This window comes from Neopelma chrysocephalum, unplaced genomic scaffold (assembly GCF_003984885.1).
Source record: "Neopelma chrysocephalum unplaced genomic scaffold, ASM398488v2 Primary Assembly neopelma1_60, whole genome shotgun sequence".
In the NCBI taxonomy this organism is placed as follows: Eukaryota; Metazoa; Chordata; class Aves; order Passeriformes; family Pipridae; genus Neopelma; species Neopelma chrysocephalum.
The window spans coordinates 10787252-10800104 of NW_020897715.1; the positions used below are offsets into that span (position 1 = coordinate 10787252).

Consider the following 12853-nt stretch of genomic DNA (forward strand, 5'->3'; position numbering starts at 1 on the left):
TTAATTAAAACTGTGATTTGGGTTTGGTCAGTGATGCTAATGTAAGCTCCATTGGGCTAAAACGTGTTGGAGGGAAAACCCACAGAGTGGACAGCAAGCATTGAAAAAGGCACTCTGCATGTTTAGCTTATACTGTGTATTTTATCTTGTCCATCATACACCCTAATCTGTGACCTGTTGATACAGTTTTATTGAATGGGCTTGTATCCTGACTATGTAGATATGTGATATCCATCTATTTTGGGTGCATTTATGTGGAACCACACATATTGCGGAAATCACAGGAACATGTTTAGGAAGTTACAGTTACTACAAGTTCAAAATTAGAGCACTTTGTGACTTTCTTATGCCACACAGATTACCAAGAAGCAGCAGCATAAACTGGTGTACTGTGAGCCTGCTGGCACAAAATTTCCACAGAAAAGTACCACTTTGGATACATAATTTTAGGGGGAGGGAGCAGGGGGGGATTCTCCAGCTGTTTTGTGGCAAGTCTAATGTGGCAGTTTATATTTTTTCTTGTTTGTTGCAAGCTAAAATGTACCAAATGTTTTATAGTTTTGTTTTTAACTGAGCAAAATAAACTGAAATAACTACTTGTGATGCTGAATTTTGCCTGCTAGTAAGATGTTGCATCCATGTGCCTTTGTCAGGAGACCGCTCTGGCTAGTTACAAAAATAAAGTGGAGATTCTTTCAGACCAGGGCAAGAGCCACAGCCGTGGGAGCGAAATGAAGTCTGTATCACTGTTTCTATGAGCTTTGCTATTGCCAAGTAATGGACGCGAAAGGGATGGGAGGAGATGGGATACAGCCACATCCGGACTACATCCCCCGTCAGCCCGCGCGCCGCCCCGGCGGCCTGCCCGTACCTGGGAGCGCAGGTGGGCGCGGTGCCTGCCGGAGCTGGTAGTCCCTGGGGAGGGGAAGGGAGGGGAAGGGAAGGGCAGCCGGACTGGCCGGGCGGGGAGCGGAGCCATGGACAAGCTGAAGCGGGTGCTGAGCGGCCGCGACGCGGAGGAGCCGAGCGGCCTGGCCGAGGTACCGCCCGGGGCCGGGGGTCTGCGAGGGCACCCAAACAACCCCTCCCCGGTTTGTTTGGAGAGTTGGCGGAACAGCCCCAGCGGAAAAGTTGCCGGTGCCGGCGATCGCGGCGTGGGCGGGAGGGCGGTCGGTCCCCCCGCGCCCCCTCTGCCCTGCGGGGACCCCCCGGGTCCCCAGCGCCGGTGGCGGTCCCGCCGCATCCCCCGCGCCTCCCGCGGCCGCGGGAGAGGGTGCCGGAATAGGACATAGCTCAGCGTCCGAGAGGAAGTTTGCACACTTGATAGGAGGCAAGGTCTACTAGTAAATAAGTTTCGCTTTTATTTTTCTCCTCGTTTCCAGGTTATTGATTCAACTTCTTTAGGTTGGGGCACCCGAGTGAAAGGCTTCGTTGCGTGTTTTGCAATAGGATGCCTGTGCTCGATCTTGGTAAGGACTTATTGCCAGGTCTCCCCGGTATTTGAGTTTCAGGAGCCCAGGTGATTGCAGCCTTGCTCTGTGCTGTTGCTTGATTTTTCTGAGTGTCTGAGAAGACGTCTGACTCGGTTCCAGTTAGATACACTAAGTCTTAACAAAAATGCTAATAAATGCGATTTACTTTTGTATGTGTGATTGTGCCATTTAGGTTTAAGGTTGGGGTTTTTTTAAGTTTCTTTTGTGATGTGATATTTCTGGGATATATTTCTTTTTCAATTTAAAAGCTATTAATTTCCACCCCCCATCTCTCTAATGTTCCTTTTTAGGGTAGTTGTCTGCTATGGATACCAAAGAAAGGGCTGGTTCTCTTTGCAGTGTTTTATACTCTGGGGAATATTGCGTCTATTGGGAGGTAACAATCTTTATAATTTAGTTTCATAATAAAGATGAGAAACAAAAGCAGAATGATAGTGCATAAGTGTTGCATTTGCCTGAGATTTGCTTTTGTAGATAATTTTCTAGTTGAATTTTAAAGAACACAGTTATCCCAGTGGTGCCCTGAAACAGTAAAGGAAATTTTAATTTTATTTATTGTTATTAGTAGTGCATTCAAGGTAGAAGTTACCCATCACTAAAGAAGAATCAAACTTAGGGCATTGAGGTTTTTGGATTTTGTTGGTTCCTCCTTCCCAAGTTAAAAATAATTCTTCTCCATTTTGCATGTGGTAATGTTCTGTGTGTTTTGGTCAATATATTTGGGGCAGTCTTGTCTGTCAGGGCAGGCATATTTGTTAGGACTTCAAGGTTCCTGAAGCATAGCCCCAGGAAGCATAGCATAGATTTGTGACAGACACAACCTTCTGTGATTGAGGAACCTTAGCATGATGTTAGAAAGTGTAAATAATGGAATTGGAAGTAATATACTAATGAGGCAGAATAACGTAGTATATGAGACAGGAATATCACTTTAGATAAAACTTACACGTTGTATAATTCATGCAATATCCACCACCAGGGCCCTAAATGAGGGCTGCAGTTCTGGTAAGGGATCAGAGAATGGATCCAGGCCTGAAAACAGTCCTTTATATAGGGGAATTGAGCTGGATTACCTGGCAATCCATGCAGAACCTCTGTGGATGGCATTCTTGAAAAGCAGATTTAAAAAGCATTTTTGAAAAGCGGGTTAAAAAAAGCATCTGTCAAGAATGATCTAACTGGAGCTGACCTTGACCCATGCTACTAACTTGACAGTTCTGCTCTGCTTATGTTGATTTTAACTGAACAGGTGTGAATAAAATTTGAAATACTCTGCAGAAAAAAAAGCAGGAATGGATTTTGTCTCGTATATTCCATAGTGTAATTATGTCCTGCATGACAACAGACAGTTTATTCTTACCTAGTTTCGCTTTTGCCTGTCCTACCTCTGTGTTCATCCTGGTTTGTTTCTCACAGCACTCTTTTTCTTATGGGACCAATGAAACAATTGAAAAGGATGTTTGAGCCTACACGTTTGATTGCTACTATTGTTATGCTAGTAAGTATCAAATGAGTCAGTTTTAACTCATGAAAACTTGTGAACAATTTTCATTGTAAAGTCTTTTGGTATACATTGATCTAATTGTGTCTCAGGATGTGTTTGTGGGTAGTGTTTTCGTTTATTTTTTTTTTCTTTTCTTAAAGCATCAAACACCCTGCAAATCGCCTATAGTAGAAAGGTGAGTGTAGCACCAGAAAACCACTGAAAAGATTAAAATGAAGCCAGATTGTTGTGCTAAATGGGCATTAAGGGTCTGTCGCTGGTGTGTGTGTACCATGCATGTGCTTTTTTAGAGTGCTTGAAGTCACCACATCATATTTACACATTTCCTAAAAAATGGAAGATGGGAAACTAGTCCTATGGACGTTGTTAGATATTTTGTTTTTCATTATTTTGTCTTTTTATATTCTATCTGATTTGCTTTAAAGAACCATGTAGGTAGTTTTACCATGATAGAATCATCTATTGCTGACAAAGCAACTGAGGGAACTATCTGCTGTGGTCACGTTGCATTAAAATTGCAGGCATCATCCCAGCTGGCTGATAACTTCAGGTTTTGAAATTTGTATGACAAAATGAAATTGCAAATTCAATGTTTAGCAGAAGTCAGCCCTTAGAATTATTTTTATTTTCAGAAGATGGAAATTATACCAAACCTACTGTGTGTGTGTCTGTGCCTGGAAGTTCTGCTAAGTTTCTTAAAAGTGAATGTTTTTTTGTCTCTGCAACTTTCCCGTTTTCTCTTGGTGAGTCTAAAATCTGGAAGGTGGTATAACTTGCATGAGACTGTCCTCCCATTTTCAGTCTGAATGTCTTCAGAGTGTTTGCTTGGCACCAGCACTTCCTAATTTCTCTTTAAACATCCTGGAATGCTGCAGAGCTTGAGAAATTGTGCATGCTTGCAGATCCAAGCAAGAAGCCTACTGCGTGGTGTATGTGTTTTGTATGCATCTAGGATGCCTGAAGTCAGGAGAATGCCTGGAATGTTGTTCACTGGAATAAAGCCAGTTGTTAGATTTATGATGCGGTATTTAGACCAATATACAAATCACCACCTTAAAACTAATGGAAAAATTACGTTTAAAGTCAGTTATCATGGTTGAGGTGAAGTGTATGATTTCTTTAAAAATGTATGTGTTACTGTCTTGAATATGCAGTACTATATCTTTGTTTTTCCCACTCAAGCAGAAAAATGCACATTATAATCTCTAGTACCACAGTGGTACACGTGTATCTAAGCCTGTTACATGTTGATGAAGGAAGATGAATTATCAGCATCTACCATAGCTAAATGAGCTGTTGTGTCTTAAATTGAAAACGGAAACTTTAACTAATAGGAGGCTTCCATTTAAACTGAGGCTTAAAGGAGAAAATAATCTGAAGTGGCCTAATGCCCCCCCCAAGATTTTAACTGTAGTAAAGAAAGACACAGTGCAACTCTGAATAAAGAAAAACCACTAGTTTGAATGAGTGTGCTGGACTTCATATATATATAAACAGGAGAACTACTAAGCAGTAGCCCAAAGTTCTTGAAAATGTATCATAGTTTTAGTTGGTAAACATTAAGTAATGACTCAGCTTCAACCCCAGGGTAACCATGTAATCATCAGGAAATGTGGCATGTGCAGAGGCAGAAAGACTCTTCAGGCACAACTCTAGTCTTACTCATGCAAAATGATGAAGTGTGGTGTGTGCCTATGACACCAAGAAGTGTGTGGGATGAAGTAGGGACTCACTGATGTTCCTTTGCAGGCACGAAATTATTTTCTGGAGATATCAGGTGATATTTTGTAATTGCTTTAATTCACTTCAGAAATGTAATAGCAAGATCATTTTAAATACAAGGAACTCTTATGCAGGATTGGATAAAACTATGAAATTATGTAATCCCTTCCTGTCTCTGTGAAGGAACCTGTTACAGTGTTACAGTATCTATAAAAACTGGAGTTGTTTCTATGTTTAAAATAAATTGTTTGTTTTCTTCTAGTTGTGCCTCGTACTAACACTATGTTCTGCTTTCTGGGTGAGTACCTGAGTCCTATATGTATATATTTATATATATGGAGTGAATATAACTGGAGTATATTTTGAAAATAAGATTCTTACACTTATGTCTCTGCTATGTTTCTTCCCTCCTCCCCCCTTCTCTCTTCCTTCAGTGGCGCAAGGCAGGACTCGCGCTTCTTTTCTGCATCTTACAGTTCTTTGCCATGGCATGGTAAGTGATTTCCTCCCCGTGTGCTCCACTTTCTATGCACCTAACATTGGTAGCTGAGTGGATTTTGACCTTGCACGAGTTAGAGGGAAGGAAAATTTTTACCTTGTCATTCCCCTAGATTCTAGACAATGCATTAGTGAGGAGCTGACCTGTTCCCACCTTTTGATCTCTCGCACCACTTCAGAGGCTTTGGAGATGGAGCTTAGGGCTCCATTTCTGAAGGAAGTTCCTTTGAACATGTTTTTAACTTCTGTGAGCTTGAAGTAAAACTGTTTTTTTTCTTTCCCTTTTAAATCAATTTGTTGCTTACTCCCTGATATTCCTCCTTTACACTCTCTTGTATTTGTCTGTAGACCCAGCTATGCCGATCAAATTGTCAGTGTTCTTCATGTTAACATATGCTCTGTGCAGGGTCACTGAAGTAGTGCACAAACTGATATGAACACATAGCCAGCCTTCAAGACTAATCTTGCCTGTCTGTAGGTGTTGGAGCATGAAGAATATTGAATGCAGGAGAGCTGTGTTTAAAATGCTTCCACAACATGCTCCCCTATTCTGCCATAGTGTTTCACAGCCTGCCTGGGCTGAGATGACTTACAAGGATGGTTATTCCTGTTGCTCACAAACTCAAAGCTTCATTTTAGTTGTGTATCTTTTAATTCAGAGTATCAGAAGGGTTGTTCTTGTTTGTGACTAATAAAATCTGACACGAAGAGTAACTTTCAAAATATTTCTTCTTAGGTACAGCATTTCCTTCATACCATATGCAAGGTAAGCTTCCCTACTCTCTTAATTTTCATCGTTTAATTAATCATACAGAAGATTACTTTATAAGAGCATTGTAATATGTGGCTTTAGAAGATTTTCCATGGTGTAGGAAATCCATGTAGTTAAATCTAAAAATAAAACTAAACAACTTCTCTAGTGGGAGAACACAAGTGGAAAAATATGTGAATCTGCTGACCGCATGCTGAACATAAGGCTTGCCTTTGGAATGCCTAAATGTTGTTTCAAATGCCACTAAACAAGAGTATTCTTCTGTGTACCTTTTTTTCCCGTTCTCCCCCATGAGCACTGTTGTGTTTGAGCATACAGTTTTCTCTCCCACCCCATCAGCCCCACTGAGGCCTTCAGTGCCTCAGTACAGCCTTACAGGTGTCCTTTCCTCTGTGGGTGGGCGGGTGGACAGTGAGCAGACCCACTTGTCTCTAAGGCATTTGTGTAGTCATGCAAATTATGTTGTGCAATTAACCCATGGCCAGCTAATCTTTACAGTCCTCAGTGTCAGTGTGATAGGCAACATAGAATGAGTCTCATCAAGTGGCATAACTGAGGTGACTGTTGCTTTTTTTTTCTTTCTCCTACCTGTAGGGATGCTGTGAAGAAATGTGTTTCGGTCTGTCTGTCCTAACAGGAATACCAGATGCTTCACAAAGTTCTAGGAAGTTCTAGATGGAACTATGTTAAGATCACCGTGTTGTGTAGTTTCCTACTTCTTAAGCACATGCCTTTCAGCTTGTTGTTAGAAGCTCCTTGTGCTGCATCCAGTGTATGCAATTGCTTAGGTTTGTAAGCAATGGTGTCTTGATCACAGGGTGCTTGTGATCAAATGAAATTCAGTCTGGCAGAAGAACTGGGCAGAAATCCAAAATTTGCTATGATAATTCTTAAGTAAATTCATGTGTTTGGTTTTGCAAATATTTCAAAGTAATACATGAAGTCTGTAAAATGAAGACCTTGGCTCAGTTGGGACTATGGCAGTCTAGATGATTTCTTTTTCTTGAAAAAGAAATCAGTTGCGAATTGATTTCTTACTGACAACTTGGTGTTTTTTTTTTAAATAGCCTTATGTCGCTTAATCTTTGCACTGTTTGCCTTGGATAATGGAATATTGGTATTCTTTCTTTTCCTGTCTCCCTGGCAAAATGTTAGTTTATGAGACTTCTAAAAGCTTTGATTATAAAATCAGAGATTGTTTGGGACTAACCATGAAATGTTTGCATCTTTAATGAAGTATTTAATTTTCAGTCTCTATTGATGGTGTTTCCTTAAAATATGTGAAAGGGATATTTTCATCCGTAAAAACTTGTTCCTGTAGGAAATGCACTTGTAAAATAAGGTTAATTGATTTTTTCAGCTGCCAGGAACCTGAGTTCTTTGCCTTGCTTACAGTTAATGGCACTATGTGCAAGGTAGGAAGCTGAAATTTTTCACGCAAAGCTGAAGGTGCTTCTCTTCTCCCTCAGCTGTAGCATAGAAGCAGTGCAAAGCTGAAGGCATGGTAGGCAAGCAAAGAGATTTTATTTATGTCCTTCCTCAAAGGACAAACTGTGATAAGGTGGATGTGGGCTATTGGTTAAGCAACTTGGGCAAGGGAGAATGCATTTTCTTCTGAAATGTAAATAGGTTAAAACGCCAACATTTCTTTTTTTGTAAGTGGGATCAGTTTCTCCTGAAACTCTGGCACATACTAGTGAACATCCTCTGCTTTGAGGAGAAAGTACAATTTTCTATTGCCTGTCTTAGCAAAGAAAGTGTGTAACAATCTAGCTGCTAGCTCCTAACAAATGCTTAGCAGTCAGTATCCAAATTCCAAGGCCACTCTCTTTATCTTCTGAGCTACATATAATCATTTACTTCCAAACCGTTGCAGTGGTCAGTTGTTTAATATCTGAGCACAGATTCCTGCTTCTCCTTTGTGAGGTACTGTTTAACTACTTTCACCTTTCCTCTGACCAAACTGTCTTCCTGGAGTCAGTGTGTAAGATATGATTATCCAGTGGACTCTGGTAGGAACTGAAGCCTCTCTTGCTCCATCCACCAAGAGTTTAGTCATTTAAAAGCATCATGTTTGCATGGCAAGTATGTCCCTGACTTGTACCACAAAGATTTTAGTGTAGGAAAAACCTAGATCTACTTGGCAGTGAATAATAAGCCCACAGTGAAGGCAGATATTCTGTGGCTTTCAGGAAGTTACTAAAATCTGAGTTAATCCAAAATCTTAAATTTAATTGTCCTTCTGATAATTTATAAAGCACAGTACCATCCAGCTGTTAGAATTCTCTAAAAAAAATAAAGGATTCCCTTTTGCAAATAGTATGAAAGGGAAATTTTAACAACCTTTCCAACCTTTCTGTGAATTCCAGCAGGCCAGAATTACTGTTACAAAGGCATTTGAACGGAAAATGCCACCTTGAAAACATGGCACTGATGTTGGGATAAATTAGTTATACAGGTTTAAGTGTTATATCCTAGTGCTTTTTTTCTCCCCCAGGACTTGCAAGTTAGTGTTGAAATAACTAGGTTGGCTATTACTCTTCTTGAAAAGTACAACTGGTTAAATGCACAAGGGAGACTGGGAATTAAAGAAAACTGATACTTCTTTTCCCTGACTAATCTCAGACAAGTATCTAAACTGATGTGTTTTGTCAGGGAGTAAGTTCAAAACCTAATTTACATCTGTCAAAGGACATGTGTTAGTCTTTTCTTAGAACTTTGAAAATGTTTACAGAATTTCTTTGTATAGGGGAAATTGAAATGCAATCCTAATGCCTTTTACATTCCAATATTTCTTTAATTTTTGGGTGTTCCTGAAAAAAGCTACAAGTATAGTACATTGTTTCTGCTTCACCTTTCCAGGAAAGTTATGTTAATTGGGGTCATCAGTCCAGGTTCATCAGCAGCCAAGATAATGGAACTTGACTTCTGGGGTTCTTTTTTTTTGATTTCTTCACATTAGAAGGAGTAAAAGCCTTTTGCTTGTTCTTTGGCTAGCTTGGGTAGGATTGTGGTAGCCTGGCTCTCTAGCAGTTCCTCTAGAAGAACAGTAGAATTGGATATGCTGAATGTTATTTTTTCAACTTGCATATTGGCTAATTGGGACCTTTGAGCTGGCTGTTGTGAATACAGCTACTTAGAAGTAGGAAATTTATGAAACTACCAATAGATAGCAGGTAAACTTATATTAATTTTTTCTTTCTTTCTCTCTGTCATCCTATTATTTTTAAAACTGTAATTCCAGCTCCACAGCCTTTATTGAATAAGAGAGAAGAACAAATCTTTATTTGACTGTGTAGCACACGAGACTAAACAATTGTGCCCTTAAAGGAAGGGAAGCCAAGGAAAGATGGCAAAGACACAAGGATCACCATAGTGCCACTAGGGTTTTTGTTGCCCTTTGGTGTTGTGCTCTGTTCCTGTGAAGGCCAGACAATAGCACAGATTAGCTGTATTCTTGCCAATATGTGAAACATACTCAGGGTTTGTTGCTTCATCTACAAGCAGTTTTGATTTAAAATAGCTCTATCAGAACAAAACTCTTTAGATTCTTATTCCCTTGTAAGTAGTTGTGTTCAAGCTGTTGCCAAGTTTAACAGCAAAAGAAATTTCCACTTTATTAAAGTACTTTATTTTATATGATTTTTACATAACCAGGGAGTAAACTGGTATATGAATGTTCCCTCTTGACTAGTTTTCAATCTGACTTAGATAATACCATAAAACCTTTTTTTTTTTGGTCATTAAAACCACTTTGTGTTAAATTTTAATATCATCCACTTGGCAGGAAGCATGGTGGGCATTTCTGAAGCTTTCTATCTTAATGTTGTACAGTGCAGGAGTGTTTGTTGTCAGCAGTCTATTGCAAATGGAGATGTTTGTGGTTTAAATCACAAAGCTCCTTCCTTCCCAAAGTCCTTGCTCAGTTGCCTACAGCACTTAACTGAAGGCTGACTTCCCTAAAGAAACTTGTATGACATTGGGTGCCTATCCCAGTAGGATTTGGTGTTCTACCAGAAAGTGCTTTTTGCCTAGCCTCACCGTTGATCAACTTGTCCACTTTTTTATTTGCAGTACAGATATCATAACCTCAACCAAGCAGCCTTAGCATACAGTTCTAGCAAGAAATGTGTTTATCTGGGATCAGCTGACTTTCCAGCTATAGTAGAAGTGGAAATGGGAAGGTGGTAGTCATCTGAGACTCTGTAAATCAAAATGTGGGATTTTTTTTCACTACTTCAAAGTTTTGCTCTGTTTTATGTGATGAAGTCCACTGTGAATGCTGGTACTATCTGAGATGATTCTACACTGATGATGTGAACAATTTCATCTCATTTAGTATTTGCAGTAATGAGATTGTTCATGAGCTGTTACAAAAAACCAAGAAATATTTTCTCCACCAAGTTGAAAGTCTTTTCAGAAATCACATTTTAAAAAAGAAAGTGTGTTAGGCTCTGTAGGTGAATATGCAAATTGAGGGGAGATTGGAGACTACTACAGGATGACTTCGAGCTCGGAACAGGATGACGGGCTTGAATCTGTCATAACTTGTGGATGGATGCAGCTGGTGTGCAATGCCTTTGGAGGCTCACGGCACTGTCCCTTATGAGTGGTCGGAAGTACGTGTTTTGAGAACTGCCTGTGGAGCAGTGTGGGTGCTTGAAGCTCATCCCCTCTTGCTGGGTGCTCAGAGATTGAAAGAACCTCCAAATTTCTGAGAACGGCTCTTACTTAATTTTGGTACTTAATCATGTTCCTGAAAGTAAGATCACTGTGCTATTGTAGACTCCCAAAACCGAGGAGGATGTTTAAACACGTTTGTCTTAGTACTGATGTTTACAACCACAGCAAATGCTGGTCAGAAATGGTGTATTTTCTTAAAAACCATGTGCCTCGCTCTAATGTGACCACTAAATTTTTCTAACAGCTGTGGAATTGTTTTGTAAAATAAAAATCAAATTCCGAAATTCTCCACAATATTTTATACTGTTACTGATTCTGTTTCCTGCTGTGCTTTTTCTATGTATTTTACACTGTTTTATTTCTACTTTGATAAATACTTTTTTCCCTAATGTACGACTTTCTCTGTAATGAAGTGAAATCTTTGCAAGTGCTGTTTTTTTCCTTCAATAAAGTTTTCCTTGCATTAAATGAATTGTTCTTATGGTTAATATGGCATTTTTAATGATGCTGATTCTCCAGGTGATGCTGAAATTGCTCTGGGTTGTTTGTTTTCTTCTGTTTGTTTGTTTGGGGTTTTTTTCAAAGTTGTTGTCTTGTCCTCAATTCCTTTGCTGTGCACACAACATGTACTTCTAAGGGGAGTTTCTGTGTCACCACTGCTGTGCAGGAGCTTCACCCAGCAGTTGCATGCACCTAGACAACTGGTTGGCACAACTGGAGTTGTTAAGGTGGGGATGATATTTTTACTACTCCTTATTTATTTACTTCAAGAGTCAACCTAGATATGCCAACAAACTATCATTAGTCCATGCTACAGAGCATAGAATGCCTGATGCCATTCTGTCAGCAAAGACAACAAGAAGCAAGATGCCTCTGAAATAAATATGCTCTGAGTGCTGATTGTACACTGGAACTAAAATACCAATGATTTATGAATGTGTGTTAAAAATAGTTAGAGGCAATTTTTTTTTTAACTTTCAGAAACCTGGTCCTTTAAAGTTTGTGCTTAATATGTGTCCAAACACTTGCTGTGGTTTGGATATTTCAATCCAGTATTATTACCATAACCCAGTATTCCTTGACAGAGTATCAAGGCTGTGTGTCAGGCTGTTCAGGGTGTATTATCCTTTCTCCTGGTTGACAGGCAGTTGTGGGTCTGGGTTGGGTTTTTTTTGTTTGCAAGGGTGGTGGTGAGATTTGTGTGCTGTGGGAGACTGTGTTTTTTCAGTTACCTTTTTTGTTTTGTTTTTTTTTTTAACTGTTCTCCTAAACAGTCTCTGTCTCAAAACTGACTCAACTGAAATTTCTGTCCTCAGGGAGACTCTAAAGTTGTGTTTGTAGAAGAAGCAGCAGCCTGTCTTCCTGTAATATAGAAACCTAGGGGGTTGCATTTTTATGTCTTTGAAAATGATAGAGCTTCCAAGGAATGTCAGGAAAGCTTGATACATCTATGTCATATCAATCCAACTGTGATTCCTAAAAGGACAATAAATCCTTCCCATATCTGACAGCTTAGAGGTATTTTGCTTGCCTAGTTCAACCTCCTGCATAACAACAAAGCTGTTGAACTTTGCCACATCATTCTCATGCTAAGGTCTTAATACTTGAATGATTTTAAAAAAATAAAAGGAGTGAAGTGTTCATTTGTAATCCCTAAACAGTGATCAGTTGCCCTCTATGGAAAGTGCATTCTCTTGATGAATGACTTTGCTCCTTAGAAATACTCTGAAAGGGTTTATCAGTTGTGCTACAGCATCTAGTCCCTGAATCCCATGATCTTGCATTCAAAGTCACCAGCATTCAAATTTGGTGACAAGACCCTTGGAAGGTTGCTGTACTCCTAATGTCTGCCCCTTTCCCTTCTCCTTCCACAAGCTCTGATTTGCAAGAGAAGGTATTTTCTGGATGCGAAGTGTTCAAAGGTGGGGGTTGATACTTATTTCCGCCCCTTACTTGTACTTTTCCTACTGACCTGTCTTGGTTGCAGTATTAGTGGGGGTACAGGTTTGTAACTGCCTGGCCATGTGCTGGAGATGCATAAAGGGAAAAAAATCCTCTTTTTTTCTCACTTTTCAGAAGAAAGCTTCTGATGAATTAGAGATGGAATAGTATATCTTAGCTGCCAATCTTTGGGATTGATATTTTATCAAGTTAGCCTGGTTGAAACCCTTTTAAGTTTCT

The 12853-nt window shown here is 39.7% G+C and overlaps 1 protein-coding gene across 1 annotated transcript; it reads left to right on the top strand.

Moving 5' to 3' along the window:
- The first annotated feature begins 907 nt into the window (after positions 1–907).
- Positions 908–11140, top strand: SFT2D2 (SFT2 domain containing 2). The gene is made up of 8 exons (XM_027681098.1): positions 908–1040; positions 1383–1469; positions 1784–1869; positions 2910–2991; positions 4982–5017; positions 5154–5212; positions 5954–5983; positions 6584–11140. The coding sequence occupies exons 1-8, from the start codon at positions 978–980 to the stop codon at positions 6621–6623; spliced, it is 483 nt and encodes a 160-aa protein (XP_027536899.1). The 5' UTR covers positions 908–977; the 3' UTR covers positions 6624–11140.
- The last annotated feature ends 1713 nt before the right edge of the window (positions 11141–12853 follow it).

Excerpts from the sequence above, each read along its gene's own strand:
- SFT2D2 (XM_027681098.1), top strand. The coding sequence starts at position 978 with ATGGACAAGCTGAAGCGGGTGCTGAGCGGCCGCGACGCGGAGGAGCCG. Across the intron at positions 2,992-4,981 it reads TTGCTACTATTGTTATGCTA|TTGTGCCTCGTACTAACACT; the intron begins GTAAGTATCAAA and ends GTTTTCTTCTAG. Across the intron at positions 5,018-5,153 it reads CACTATGTTCTGCTTTCTGG|TGGCGCAAGGCAGGACTCGC; the intron begins GTGAGTACCTGA and ends CTCTTCCTTCAG.